This window comes from Sus scrofa, chromosome 10 (genome assembly GCF_000003025.6).
Source record: "Sus scrofa isolate TJ Tabasco breed Duroc chromosome 10, Sscrofa11.1, whole genome shotgun sequence".
Lineage (NCBI taxonomy): Eukaryota > Metazoa > Chordata > Mammalia > Artiodactyla > Suidae > Sus > Sus scrofa.
In genome coordinates this window covers 49,875,741-49,891,590 of record NC_010452.4, presented here as the reverse complement: position 1 = coordinate 49,891,590, position 15,850 = coordinate 49,875,741, and the positions used below count along the sequence as shown (strand labels likewise).

At 38.2% G+C, this 15,850-nt stretch overlaps 1 protein-coding gene and 1 long non-coding RNA gene across 3 annotated transcripts in view; one reads left to right on the top strand and one right to left on the bottom strand.

Moving 5' to 3' along the window:
- GPR158 (G protein-coupled receptor 158) overlaps positions 1–15,850 on the top strand; it is a 340,437-nt gene that overhangs the window by 311,158 nt on the left and 13,429 nt on the right. For both annotated transcript variants that reach the window (XM_021064906.1, XM_021064907.1), the window contains 2 exons: positions 1,305–1,543; positions 14,517–14,655. In XM_021064906.1, coding sequence (XP_020920565.1) covers positions 1,305–1,543; positions 14,517–14,655 — 378 coding nt within the window. The remainder of the gene's footprint in view (positions 1–1,304; positions 1,544–14,516; positions 14,656–15,850) is intronic.
- LOC106505166 overlaps positions 9,744–15,850 on the bottom strand; it is a 62,574-nt gene continuing 56,467 nt past the window's right edge. Inside the window, exon 6 of the long non-coding RNA XR_002336359.1 lies at positions 9,744–10,771. This is a non-coding gene — a long non-coding RNA (uncharacterized LOC106505166). The remainder of the gene's footprint in view (positions 10,772–15,850) is intronic.

Below are 15,850 nucleotides of genomic sequence, written 5' to 3'. Positions count from 1 at the left end.
TAAATGGTGAGTAGTTAAAGTGATCTTTTTTCATACTCTAATTTTATGCCTGTACATTTCCAACACCATTCCACATAAAAATTCAGGATAAATATTTTATTCAGAATTAAATAACTTCTTGTGTGTTTCCTGAAGAACAATAAGATTAAAGACTAAATGAGAACCTCCTAGAAAGTAACTTTCTTTACTGGATGTGTTGTGTTAATTCAGGGAGAGCTACCAAAGGTCTACATAGAGAGAAAACAATAGTGTAATAAATACATCCAGGCTGTTCCAGGTATATTTGTTTCATTTTAAGATTTATGATGATTTTATGCAGAATTCATATAAATACCTCATTTAAAGTGTTGAAAGAATGAGATGGAGGAAAAAATAGAAGTTGGGAAGTTGAATTAATTTCTGCCTTTTGGAAATTAATTATGGATACCCTTATAGTACCATAAGCCACTCATGGTAGTTTGTGTCAGGTCACAATTTTGTGACCTAAAACATCAGAATAAGAGTGGGAAGTTAAAAATCAGCTAAGAATATTGTGGAGATGAAATTAAAGAAAGGGTGGCCAGAAAGATCCCTATAATAGGGTTGGATTTTGTCCTCTTAACATATTTAGAGATGGAACAGTCCTTAGACCGCCTCTACTTCAGTAGTTCTTAACCCTAGCTATTCATTTCAGTCATATTTACAGGAAAAAAAAAAAAACCCAGTTTTAAAAATCCCTACATTTCTCATAGGTCATATCCATATCTTTTTCCTTATGCAATAATCTTATTCAGGGATATTTAAATACCCCCTCTTACTCTTTTCATACTTATTATTATTATTGGCAATGTGATAAAATGACTATAAAGAGAGGCATATAAAATGATTTTCATAAAATATTTTTTACAATATTATAATGTAAAAACAACTGGTTTAAGGAAATTTTTGGCTTAGTATAATATCATAAAATCTTGCTACTCACTTTCAGGACTATTTTTAGATCCCTCAGAAACTCTGAGCAGTGTTTGCCTGTGGATCTTTCTAAGGTCCTGAGAATTTTCCTTGAAATATTAAGACATACTCGAAAGAATTCCATCCTGTACAAACTTATTGACTCACTGACCTCTAATACAGGATATGTGTAAACTGGAATGACATTAAATAAAAGCATAAGCAGCACTGTTTCTTTTAAAAAAAAAAAAAAGAAAACTCTGCATCAATCAATTTGGGAGTTGGCTTAAATTTCACTAGAAAAATAAGATATTTTAGAGTTTACTTCCTGGTTGTTAGTTTACCTTCAACATTTTGATGTCTTACTTTTCCAGGGTTTTGAAGGTATTTCTTTCACGAACAGCCCAACGGATTCCATACATGACAGGTGGACGGGTCATGAGGATGCTGGCAGTCATACTCCTGGTAGTGTTTTGGTTTCTCGTTGGCTGGACTTCATCTGTTTGCCAGAATTTGGAGAGGCAGATCTCACTCATTGGCCAAGGGCAGACTTCAGATCACCTCATCTTCAATATGTGCCTCGTTGAGCGCTGGGATTACATGACAGCAGTTGGTATGTGGTCACTCATTTTGTCTGACTGTCTTGTCCGTTGCCCACTAGCATTAAAATGGACTTTCCTAAAAGCCTTGCCAAACCCTTTCACAAACCCTAAAAGAATTTCACCTAATACGGTTTTGAGGAAACAATATTATGAAAAGGACAGTAATAACACATGAAGTGCAAACTTTTTTGGAGATTTTCCATTCTTTTTCAAAGGTGTATAGCTGTGTTCAGAAAATGTCATCAAGGAAATAAACAAGGAGAAGTGATATAAAGGCAGCTTCTTTGTACAGAGACCTTCTGCTTTCTGTCCTATCAGTGTGTCCCCATTTGATGAACAGTAGCTACTCTCTTATTTCTTTAGTTGGAGAAAAAGGAAAGGTATTTTTATATAATTTTGTTACTGTGATATATCAGACTTGGTCTCTAGAGCACTCTGCACAAAATTTCTAATTTATTTTTCCCTAAAGATAATTTATTAGAAATTCTTTGGCAGTCCAGTATGACACAAACACAAAGCCATGCTACTTAGTAAGAGTTCTGTGACTGAGAAACTGGAGAACTTGGAAGAATCACATGATTAGTTGGGGCCAAAACACAGATTATTTTTCTAGCACTTCGGTTTTTTGAAAAATTAGGAAAAGAAAATTCCATAGGAATTTTTCTGTTGCTTTTATTGGGCTGTTTTAAGCTAAGCCTCCAAAGATACAAACATCCTTTATTATTTTGTTGTCACTCCCCTCAGTCAACCAGGGGTAAATGTTAGTTTTCTTTGGCAGATGTCAAAAATAAATGCATGAGTTTATTCCTATTTTCTGTCTCCCCCATATTTGGCGATTGTTTGTTGAATGTTTACATACAGTATTTTGCTAGAAGATAATAAAATGTCTATTTACAATTTAAATGAAATAATATTTTTCTGGGTAAGATATTTTAGGAATCTTACAGGCCTGGTATCTGCCATAATAAAGCTATGTGTATATGTAAAGGGAATGGTTATAACGATAATATATACAGTTAATCATCATTATTCTGATCAATATAAAAGAGGATATAATTAGTTCAAAATCAGTAGATATCAGTATCAGAAGATAAAGCATAGAACTAAGATAGGAAGCAATTCTGATTCTGACTTTAGTCTGGATATGAAAATTAAACATATTATATAGATACAAATTTTTACCTCATAGAAACTTCTAACATTAATTTACATTCCTGAATCCAAGTTAACCAAACTAGGAAAATCATGTCCCTATATTTGAAGAAAAGGCCATTATATTTCTTATCTGTTTTACAAATAATGTAATACTCAGAATTCATAGTGAGGCATCATGGTAGGTGACAAAGAAGCAGAAAGTATGGCCACGTCACCTAGCATTTTGTGCATTTCATGCACATTGGTTTTGAGATGTAATCACAGCCTTTTAAAAATGTATTTTGCACTCTAAAGAAGGTCATATTTGTGATCTCTAGGTAGAAATAAATAGGAATACATAAGGTCACAGTAACCTGCAGTTCATCTTATATAAACTTTCTTTATATGTGAGGATTTTATTCAATAAACAAGATCCACTGAATACCTATAATGGCTCTAGCACTGTGTTGAACACTTACAGCAGATATAAAATGTATAAAGGCCTTATTGCACCCATCAAGTAGTTTACTGTTAGTTTATATAGATGAGAATTGTTAAAAATTATTAAAAAGCAGAATTAGGTGGCAAGTACTCTCAGTATGGTGTAGTTCAGTACATGAAGACAGTAGTTTGGACCAGAACCCAGGAATCTTTGTAAAAGATTACAAAGAACTTTGTAAAGTTCTTTGAGGCATGAGTGATATTTAGACTATTGTAAAGATGGAGTTCCCTTCGTGGCTCAGCAGTTAACAAACCCGACTAGGATCCATGAGGATGCGGGTTTGATCCCTGACCTCCCTCAGTGGGTTAATGATCCAGTGTTGCCTTGAGCTGCGGTGTAGGTCACAGACACAGCTCAGATCCCGCATTGCTGTGGTTGTGGTGAAGGCTGGCAGCTGTAGCTCCTGTTCGACCCCCTGGCTCGCGAACTTCCATATGCCATAGGTGCGACCCTAAAAAGAAAAATTAAAAAAAAAAAAGAATTTTGTAAAGAGGTATAGAGAAAATTTCCTTTGATAGGAATGTTGGTTGGAGGTGGGTGGGAATTGTCTGAAACATGAAGGAAATGGCTAAATAGAAAAGTGGGTAATGTTGAAATACATTATAAATATTGCTGGATGGTTAAGTTTATTGTGAGTCTTGCAAACCTGTTAAAGGAAGTTGGAGAACCAAAAACCAGAAAAGTGATTGATGAATCAGTAAATTCAATCTAGATGGCTTTTAAGAGATTAAACGCACGCACACAGACACGGCATGTAGCAAATTCAGAGATTTGGGAGTTGGAACCATTCCAGTGGAACAAGGCAGAGCAGTGCTTCTCAAAGTGTGGACTCAGAACCAGCAGCAGCTTCCTCACTTGGGAACCTGTTGGAAATGCCAACTCTCAGGCTGCTGTCCTCTTCCAGATGTCTGGGATACAGGGGCCCAGCAGTCTGTTTAACAAGCCCTCCAGCTGCTTCTGATGTTACCCTGAAGTATAGAACTGCTGACTCAGAGGAAGAAATCAGGTGAACTTACTAGAACAAGGATCACTTCTCCTGGTTAGGCTCTGGGCATTCTACGATGCTCTGTTTCCTGACTGACCACCGACTCGTCTTCATAATGATTATTTCAAGTCAGTGTATGTCCTCCCTTCGTGCATCCAGACTACCCATGTTTCTCTCTCTCGGACGGCTTCTTGAAAAGGTAGGCAGGAGCCACCCGCTAGGAGTGTCTTCCTGCTCTTGCCTACAACCCTTATGTGCCTGCCCATTCTTATTTTTGCTCCCTTGTAATATCTTGTTAATAACCCTTGTGCCAAACTCATGGCCATTGACCCTTCTCACCTTCAGTGACCGCTCTCACATTATACGACTTTTCTGTCATCTGAAATTCCCCCACCTCTCACATCACTCATCAAAGATTTCCACCTGACACAACTTCTTCTGTTAGCTTACTGGTTTAACGACTCCCTCTACCATAGCTCTAAAGTATCATGGCTATTTTTATCGTACTTTCCTGCCACTAAATTCTCCACTCCTCCAGAGAGGAATGCATACCAGTAGGCAAATTTTTCCACTAGCAAGGAAGGCACTATGAAAAAAGTGCGCACTTTGAAATATAGTACTTCTGGGTAATACCAGGAAAGGGGAATGAAGATCACGGAGGCCCCTGACTGAGCTCTGTTCCCTGAGACCCCTGAGGGTATACTCTCATATACAAGAGAGAGTACAGATGTGTAGCTGGGTCGGCTACAGGGATGCAGTTCTTTGAGCAAGAACCAGGTCTCAGTTAAGGTCCAGAGGGGTAGAGAAGCTAAGAGAAGAGATTGATTACGATGGTCAGGTCAGGGTCATGACTTTAGGAGTGAGACAGAATTAGCAAGACTTGAGAGGCAGGAGTTAGTTAAACTAATACTCCCAAAGGTGTTAAATGATAACATTAGTGTCCCCCGGGAGGTAAAAGATTAATGATAGGGTGTAGAGATCAAGAGGTAAGAGCAAGATAAATGTTTGGTGGTGATGTTTTTGTTATCTTCCAGTCACTGTTTTTGCCTTGTAAACTAGTGGAACCCCTTAGTTTCAAAATTACACTTTTTTTTTTTTTTTTGGCGTTCCCATCATGGCGCAGTGGAAATGAATCTGACTAGGAACCATGAGGTTGTGGGTTCAATCCCTGGCCTCGCTCAGTGGGTTAAGGTTCCAGTGGTGCCATGAGCTGTGGTGTAGGTTGCAGACATAGCTCAGATCTGGCGTTGCTATGGCTGTGGTGTAGACCCCTAACCTGGGAACCTCCATATGCTATGGGAGCAGCCTTAAAAAGACCAAAAAAAAAAAAAAAAAACACTTTTTCTTTTTTTTTTTTTTTGCAGTGACACAGTTCTCTAAAGAAAAGTCAAGAGACATAATTTAACAATAGGAATATTTGAAATTAGGACCATCTTGAAAAATCAGAGGCATGTGATTGCTGTAATTTTTTTCACGCTACCCTACAGCAACTTCATTTATTCATCTTTGGGCATGTAGCGTTAGATATTCTGTAATTAACCTCTTAATGTAATGTTTGCTACTGTATAACGTATGCCTCTTTTCAGTTCTTTTTATGTATTTCTATAAGTAGCATGTTTACCATTAGATTTTTTATAACCGGGCTGTTCAAGAATAAGTTCCTAAATCTTGAGTCAGCCAAAAAGAAAGCTGTACTGAAAGCTGAATTGTTCCCTGTTTCTCCAGCAGAAATGTTTATATAAGAGGGGAGGGGATGTGGAGAGGCTGGAGATAGGTTTTACCTTGAAGTTGTTGTGAGAAATCTGTGTCAAGAAACTGTGTATGTTTACATTTGTGTCAGGAGTCGAGTTAGAAAAAAAAGAAACAGTGATGGTTAGTGTATTGATAAATACGCATTCTGTATCAGTTTTACCTATCCAAAACAGTCAATGCTTTAAAACTACAAAATAAAGTGCGACACGACTTCTTCCACTGAAGTAGAACTCTCGGTAGAAATATGGGTCATAAATTTAAAGAACAGATCCTTTCTGTTTTTGCTTACTGCACAGGTTTCTCTTGAACTGTCCGGGTAGGTGGTTTTCCTACCACCGGTGCTTCAGAAGGAGGAATCAGGTATAGAAAACTACTTGGAAAAACCTCTCAATCTCTTCGAGCCTCAGGCTTCTGTTTATCTTCTATTATTATCTACATCTTTCTGTATTTCTGATATGGCCTAACTCTTCGCAACTGCACATATATGATCTAATAACTATTCCCTGGACAAGCACTGCTTTATAAATGAGGATCTTCCACCATCTCTTCATGGTTGTGCAGAGTCCACGAGGGTAAGAAGTAGCCTGTGGCTCTGGAAATCCCTTAGAATTTGATGTCCCTTGCCTTATGTTTCATTCACAAGTGTGGGGAAAAAAAAAAAAAAAGACACAGAGAAAAATCTAAGCAATGGTTAAATAGATATGGTATGCTTGGGTTCACATTCCATTTGGGAATTTTTTACTATTTGGTTCCTTTCAAGGAATTCCAACATCGATTTCCTTGCTGTTCACAGTACTCATTTATTTCCATGAATTTCACATGGAGTATTTTCACTGCCGAAGATCATCATCATCTTTTCTCTTCTTCACTGACAGGCTCTTCTTTGTTCTCCTCTTTCCTGGTATAATGTTTTAAACACAAAAAAATAGACAATGCGTTTGTAGTTTGATTAGTTGTATGCCAGTGTTTAGAAGGACCTGAGAAGAATACAGTAACTCTTACTGAGGTAGATAGGGAAATTCCAAAATAGCAATTGTTTCTAAGGATTTAAATACTTAATTACCCCCAGAAAATTAGGCTATATTGTGACAGATGAAATGTGATTTAAGCACTTTAATGAGTTTGGGGGAAAATAGATTAGACTTCCTCTTTATCTGACTTAGATTAATATTCATGACTTAACGTTCATTTTCATACATCTTTTTAATTCTTGCATTCCATATGCCTTAATCTATTCTGCATCATTTGTTACCATTAAAAATTTTTTTTCTTTAGTTTTCAAAGGACAAAAGCTTGATTGCATTGACAGGCTTGGGTTATAGCATGAGAAATTGACACATACTTTTTGAAGATCTTGGTTGAATGTTTTTAGAATGATTGACAATGGAGGTTATTTTCTTATTTATATACTGCCTCTTTTGAAAAGTATTTTACTTCTCTGAGTAGTTATTTATATAATACTAAAGAGTTGAGAGGAAAGAGAAATTACTTTTGTTCCTTAATTTTATCCTTACAAAACCATTTTTTTTTTTTTTTTTAGAAGTTATAAAGGAATTTAGTGATGGGGGAGGGACTGTCTTGGGACAATGCCTTAAGGACATGGAGCAAGAACACTTCAAATATCTGTGGGGATCACAACTTCTAAGGAGTTTTAGCTCTCCTGTGGAACACTAGCTTGTCAAAGGGGGAAAAATTAAGAAGGGGGAAAAAAAGCTGCCTTCTGTTGCTTCAATGGAAATATCCTATAAATAAATTCCATTGTTAAAAGATTTTGGCAGCCCTTTTCTTTGTATTAAAAGGACTGTCGTAGGTTAAAAACGAGCTGCTAATCCACACGGCCTGCAAGTTCCAGCATGTTTCATACCCCACCCCGGTCTGATTTCTGCAGAAACTGTGAGGAGCAGGGTCTGGCGTTGCCACTTCCTCTGGGGTTCGAAGAGGAAGGAGTAGGAAGGTTTGGGAGTTCTGTTCTAGCTTGCTGAGACCCATTCCCCACAGCAGTCAAAGCCCTAGAATCAATTAAATAAGAAAGAGACCATCTGGCCAACAGAATAACAGAAGATTTGTGATGATCACACGAATCCCTGCCCCATTCCCTGCAGTGGTCCGGCAGTGTCCTGAGCCAGGCTAAACTCAGCACAACTGTCTCACACATCTTACAAGCCATGAATTGAACAAGGAAGTTAAAATTTCTTTAACTTCTAGAAAAGAAAATGGCACTCCAAGGATTAAATTAAGGAATAAAATAATTTATTCTTTCTTTGCCCTTTGGTGTCACACAGATCACGACATCTCAAAGAAATAAAATATTTTTCCATGGAAGTGGCATATAAACAAACAAAAATATAGCCCCCACTGCAGTCATTCTAAAACCATTCAAGCTAACTCTCCAAAAAGTCCAAGTGAGTGTCTAATGATGTCATCTAAGCACAAAGGCAATTGTCAGTGCTATCAGTCTTCCATAAAGGATTGAAATTTTAAAATACATTTTTAAAGTGGTAACAGATGACCCCAATGCCACTTCCCACCCAATACAACACACATGCACATGGCAGGGGAAGGAAGTAGAAGGAACATTAATGAGAGACACAGCCCGCTGCCCTAACCTTGACCTAACCCTGTGTCCTGAGAGACTGCTCATCCCTCTGCCCCCTCTTCTATCTCTTCTCGTGTTTGTGATATTTTTTTTCCCCACTTTTTAGGGCTGCACCCAAAGCATATGGAAGTTCCCAGGCTAGGGATTGAATTGGAGCTACCACAGCTGCCGGCCTACACCACAACCATAGCAACTCGGAGCCTGAGCCACATACGAACTTTACACCATAGTTCACGGCAATGCCGGATCCCTAACTCTCTGAGCAAGACCAGGGATCAAACCCACGTCCTCATGGATACTAGCTGGGTTCGTTTCCACTGAGCCACAACAGGAACTCCTCTCATTTGTGATCTTTAATATGTGACTGCAAGCTTGAAAGAATCTGGGGCTCACTACATTTCTGTCACCCCATGTCAAACCTTAAAAATCTTAACTGAATATGCCAGAAGGAAAGAAGAGTATAATTCCTCTACCTTCCCCAGTTAAGAAGCCATGAAGCCTGTGAAAAACTTGTTCCCACCTCTAGAGCTGAACTGAGTTTAAAAAAAAGAAAGGAAAAGAAAAAAAAAAGCAACATACAAAGGTACTCCTGGCAGTTCTACCTCAGGGAGCTCCCGCACTGAGTGGGGAAGAAGAGAGGTTAGTCCCGTCTCTGCATGGCCTGTGGTTTGTATGGTTAACCCCTGTGTTCCTTGGTATTACCACAGTGTCTCTGATCCAAACTTGTAGTTGTGCCACGCAGAATTCTGCCCCAGTCTTTTTAATAGAGTCATTAGTTCTACATTAAAACCTTCACAAATGTAGATAATATACAAAATGCATTCAGCACAGTGCCTGGCATGTTCAACAGATGTTTGCTACAAAGTCAGATGAAATGAGGGGCAAAAAGTACTTTTGAAGAACTCTTTTAACCACGACTGGCTAATTCCAATTGGTGTATTAGTTGTTTAAAATACAAACAATGGTTGCTTGGGAAAATGTTTATTTTCTTCAGTAGTATAAAAATATTTCTAGAGTTCCTGTTGTGGCACAGCAGAAATGAATCTGACTAGGAACCATGAGGTTGCGGGTTCGATCCTGGCCTCGCTCAATGGATTGAGGATCTGGCATTGCCATGAGCTGTGGTGTAGGTCGCAGATATGGCTTGGATCTGGTGTTGCTGTGGTTGTGGTGTAGGCAGGCAGTTATAGCTCTGATTTGACCCCTAGCCTGGGAACCTCCACATGCCATGGGTGTGGCCCTAAAAAAAAAAAGCAAAAAAAAAAAAAAAGGTGTATATATATATATATTTCCAAGGATTTTGTCCATGCCTCAGAGCAAAAGAAAACCTCGGTCAAAGGTTGTGATTTAGAGAACGCTGGTCAGGAACCAGGAGATCTGGGGTCCAGGCCCTGTTCTGCTGCCGCACAGTGAGTCAGCCAGGGCAGAGCTAGCTTCTCACGGGCATGTCCTGTGGCCCAGCTCTGCCATCCCTGTGGCTGCTGCTCCCGGGAGCTGAGAAGGAAACAGATGTTCCAGCCCCGGGTGTCCTAGTTGTGAAATACATGGCAACATCCATCTTCTCCATGCCTCTCAGGTGAATAAACTGACTTCACAACAAGCAGAATAATAGTAGCTCACCAACCACCTCCTTCATGGCCACATGCACACACTCGAAAATGTACCCCCAGACTGCAAGGTCTTGGAAAGTCACTTCCTGCTTTAAAATTCTTTCAGAAGTATCATTCTCATTGTTTCCATCACTGTAAGTCTCACAACTATCTTTATTTTTAACCAAAAAGACAGATAAGGCTCCAGAATATCAAGGCTTCTGTTCACCAGTTAAGCATGGAATGCTGGAATTTGAGCTATTCTCAAGCATTATTAGTTGTTTGACTTAATGCTTAACAATAACTTCTGTGCCGCCCACCAGATTATTAGAATAAAAGCAGAATAAATTTACTTTGACCATATATTTTCTAAGTGGATGGGATTTAGAGAAAAATAGAAGACGGCATTAAAAGAAAACATTTGGAAAATGAAACATAAATGCTTCATTTATGTATTTATTTGTGCCATGCAAAATAATTTGTAAATGGACCAAGAAGCATAAAATGCTATTAATACAAAATGATTTTGCAACATGGCAAAGCAGGGTACCACAGCTGGAGACACTTGTACTTTGATGGTGCGTTTGTCTCAGCCCTTGTGGGGTTCCATGATCACAGAGCTGGAGTATCTTCAGTGTCAAGGACCTGATATTAATTCTCACTTCTTTGCCTGACCCAGCCCTTTGGAAAGATAATTTGAAATTACTTTCATTGTGGCGTATTAATTTTTAAAAGGCTATGGTAGTTAACTTTTAAACCGAATGTTATTCCTTATAGAGTAAAAATAGAATACCTCAGTTTTCTGAAAGCCCTCTTTGAATCTTTAAATATAAATGCAATTCCCTTTTTAACTATACCCATGCCTCCCATGAAAATCATTTAACACCAGAAATTATTTTCTAAAGCAGAAGCACAACACATATTTCAACTCCCACGTAGTAACACTGCAAAATTTGGTAACATCTGCATATTTTCTTTACTAATTGCAGTGTTAGTCTGAAGTTAATTATATGAAACTGATTTTTTTTCCTAAGCACAACTTTTATATATCACATTTAGTTTAATTGGTACTTTGAATAATAAATTGTTTTTCAGCCAGAGCATATTGTTTGATATTGCTAATGAAATGATTTTAATGTTCAGCTTAGCTATTAGGAGGAATCCTATTTTGTCTGATATTTTTAAGTGTAATTCTCCATTTTAGCACACTAATTAACCTGATCATTACTTTCCTTAAAAAAAAACCTTCGGTATAACATATGAAAACATTGCAGTGTCAGGAGATAGTATATTCATAATTCAGCTACATATGAATCCTTCAGTTTTACAGTATATTTTTGTGCTAGTGTTTAATAATATTTTTGCATTTATCATTCTTGAGTGCCAACCACAGTATCACATACTTAGTGGTACATCAGTAATAGCAATTGCCACTATTAATAATAATGCCAGTGTGATATTTAGGTCATGTAAATAGCTGGATCATATAGATAGATGTAATCCATCAGAGTTAGATGGAGTGGCAAAGTAAGAGAAAGTCTACATCTCTAATAAAATGAAACTGATATCATTTGTATTCATTCCGTTCAACAAATATTTATTAAGTCTGATCTATGTGTGCTCAGTCCTGTGGCTGTCATCTATGTGGACAAAAGTAGAAAAAATAATTGGAAGGCTCAATTCTTGTCCTGAAGGAGGTCTTAACAGCCAGGGTTGAGGCTAACAAGCTGCATGAATAATTTTCTCCCAATTATACATTTAATGGCATTATCCTCTGCCTTGTGTAGTATGGAGAGTTAAAAACTGTAAGAGATTAACTGTAAGTTAGAACCTATTAGAGGACGGAAACTTCAGTGTAAGTTAGAATCATTTCACGTGGCCTTGTGATGGAGATGGGACCTGAACTGGACATCAAAAAATTGGTTAATATTTGGAAATGTGGGTGAGTGATTTCTCATGTGAGCAATAGCATGAGTAAAGACCTGAAGCAAGAGGAATCTTTGCCATGTTCAGAGGACGCTGGGTCAGCTCGGAGTTCATGCTGGGGAGCACTGAGAGATCATGTTGGATATATAACACGACGTCACAGAGGGCTAGGAATGCCATGCCACACATGTGTAAAATAATAATGAGCTGCAAAACATTTCCAAATGAAGACGCATGCGGTACTTCACAAAAGACTAACCTGAGGGTCAGAGACTAGACAAGAAGTCAGGGTCCAAGGAATGCACAAGCCCAAAAGAATAAGGCCAAACAATGGGGCAGCTAACAGGAAGCCTGGCAGCCAGAAAGTCTTGAAATTTTCCTGCAAGAAGGTCATCAAAGTCTTGAAACTTGGAACTGGGCAGGAATTATTCCAGGATCCCAAGTGGGTGTGAGTGAATCTTCTAAGGGAGATATAAATCAGTTAACTCAAGTGGAGTAGCAGAGATTTGGACAAATCCTGATAGGATCAGAGTGGAGTTTCACCAAAATGGACTTGTCACTGTTATCAAGAATAGATTCAGGAGTTCCTGTCGTGGCGCAGTGGTTAACGAATCCAACTAAGAACCATGAGGTTGCGGGTTTGGTCCCTGCCCTTGCTCAGTGGGTTAACGATCCGGCGTTGCCGTGAGCTGTGGTGTAGGTTGCAGACGCGGCTCGGATCCCGCGTTGCTGTGGCTCTGGCGTAGGCCAGTGGCTACAGCTCCGATTCAACCCCTAGCCTGGGAACCTCCATATGCCGCGGGAGCGGCCCAAGAAATAGCAACAACAGCAACAACAAAAGACAAAAGACAAAAAAAAAAAAAGACAAAAAAAAAAAAAAAAGAATAGATTCACACAGGTAAACCCAGGGTTCTGTAGGCCAGCTGAAAAATAACTGTAACAAGGAGTGAACTACCAGGAGCTTAGGCATGGATTGTGATTGTGGGCTTTGAGAGAAATGACACTTATGAAAAATGAAGTAGAAATGTATCAATAAAAGGTGGCTCTGAAATCTCAGACAAACCTGAATGAGAAGGCAATAGCCATACCATGGACAGAAGTACAAGCCTTAGGAAAGATGGTCACGAAGGCCTCAGCATTTCCCGATTGCCCTCTTCCTGATCCAGTAGAGCTCGGCTGGAAAGAACATTCCCAGCCCGTGGCCAATGGCCAAGCTACCGGACAATCAGGACCTCCACTCTCACTTCAGGGAGATCCATCTCTAGGTGAAGACTTTTCCCCTTGGCTTCTGACCACCTCAGTGTTCAGAGTAACTCCTGACGTACGTGCTTAATTACATCAGGGATTTTCAACGATTGTGTAAATACTGGTAGAAATACGCTGAAACTTTGACAGTTAAAACACCTGGGCCTATGGGCCTGAAAGTCTGTGTTTCAGTATATTTGTAGGTTAGCTGTAGGTAATGCATTTGACAAAATATCTCCTCCACATTAGAGCTTTCTTCTTGTTAATTCGATATTACCTTCCAATGAGGTCATGTCACTAAAATAAAATGGATGGTAACAGTTACTGGATGGAATGAGTTAAAAGAGCAATGTTTAGTTTGAGAAAACGTCAAAGGAGACTTTAACAATAAGAACTATTTATTTAACATCTCTATTTTTCTTTATCTAACATCTACGATGTCAGAAGCTAGTGCTTTATATCCATTATTTGATTTTATAAGCAGATAACCCTATGAAATATGTACTTTTATTACCCTTATAAGGTAATTAAAAAAACTGTGACCATGGGGGTTAAATCGCCTCAGATTATGCAAAGTTATTTAGGAATCCAGCCAGAATTTCCCATCAGGTCTTGTGTAGGTCTGAAGCCTCATCCTTAACTACTACACTGGCCTTGTCTCTTCTGGCTTGAACAAGCAGACAAGGTGATTATGAATTTTACTAAGCCTTTAGCAAATACCCACAAGAGATAGGATGTCTGTCATGTGTGAAGACATAATGGTTCATTTATAAAATATGCCACTGAATGTTTAGCAACATATTTTCTCACATTTCCGGCAATGAACGTCTTTATGTGTTGATTAAATTTCCGGAAGCTGCATATAAACACATTGTAAACCTTTCAGTGCCTGGATGACCTAACAGCGACCCAGATGCTCTTTGAACATCTTAAATTTAGGTTGGGGACATGGAAAATTATTTTACAATTGTTTTAGGAAAAAGCCAGGTATTACCAAAAAGAAAAAAATCTGAGGTATACTTTAAAAAATTTAATTAAAAAAAAGTATACCTGAGAAAAATCCTCTATATACTGAATAAAAATTAAAAATGAATTTATGGCATAGGTATTCATATGCAAATGACATTTCGTATGCCTCTATTTCTGTGTTTCTATCATAGACACAAAATGCATGCTAAAGAACTTAAATTTTACTTTGTCCTTCACCTGTAAGACTAATGGAAAACTGTTTGGTTTTTCCTCGTTCCTCTCACAGCTGAATTTCTCTTCCTCCTGTGGGGTGTTTATCTCTGCTATGCAGTGCGGACGGTGCCCTCAGCGTTTCATGAGCCGCGTTACATGGCCGTTGCAGTTCACAATGAGCTCATTATCTCCGCTATCTTCCATACAATCAGGCAAGTCATCTGCAGAGCCACTAAATAAGTGTTATACTTTTCTGATGTGTCGCAGTTTAATTTAAATAGTAAAATTGGCTACAATGCACAATGGAAAGGTTTAGGAAGGATAGTGTTTTATAAGTGGACAAATTTCTTTGTCAAAGAAATGGCAAATGAAAGTAGTTTTTTTAAAAGAAACTGCTGTTCTTCATGCCTTCTGATGAGGTATTACCTTCATTTATTTTGAAGGTTAACTCAATGTTACTGGATGATGTGAAACCACTTAATGGGGAGGCCACGGGGTGCTGTTGATGATATGTAATACATTCTGTTCTGAAGATATGGAGCAGTATATGCATATATGATAAAATAGGTATAGAAAAGTTGTCTGTGTTTTCATTCATGTTTACTATGCTGGTTTATACTTTCAAAATCTTAACACTCAGACAACTTACATACGTGACTTCTGTTGAATTCAAAACCAAGAAAACCACCCCAAGTTGATAACTGGATTTTTTGTGTGCAGTGGGGTTTTTCCATCCTTACACTGCTGTGATGACTTTCTATGGTAAGAATATAGGGCCTGCCCCTCCGTTTTTTTGTTATTTCATCTATCTCCATAGGCAATGAGTGCAAAGGAGGAAAAAAGTACCGTATAAGTGAACAAAATGAAACATGTATGACTGATCTTCTGATAATTTCCATCTGATTCACATTTGAAAACAAAATAAAAACCTCAGTTAGAATAACAAAAAAGGAATTCTATAATTTGAAAAGCAACAAAAAATGTCATTTGATTGCTCGACATATGTTAAAAGTTCAGACACGGTTAAGAACATAATTAGAAATTTGAATTGGCCCTCAATGGAAAGGTGGAGATAAATAATAGAGTGAAAAAGTATGGATGTGAAAGTTTTGCAGGACGTTTATCATCTCACTTTAGTCAATAATCCTAAAATGGTATCTAGGAATAGATGATACCAGAGAAGAGCTGGGCCTTAGGTACAATCAACACTTCTTAAACCCTTAAGTAAGAAAAAGAGGTACTTATGACCTGAAGACCCTAGAAGCGGAGGGCCAGGAATCAAGTGAATTTGCCTCCTTGCTTGTCTTACCCTCTGTCAAGAGAGAAAGAAGAGAGAGAAGAGGGAAGAAAGATGAGGCATGAAATATGAAATCGTAAATAAGCAAAAAGAAGAATGCTTTCTCAGGT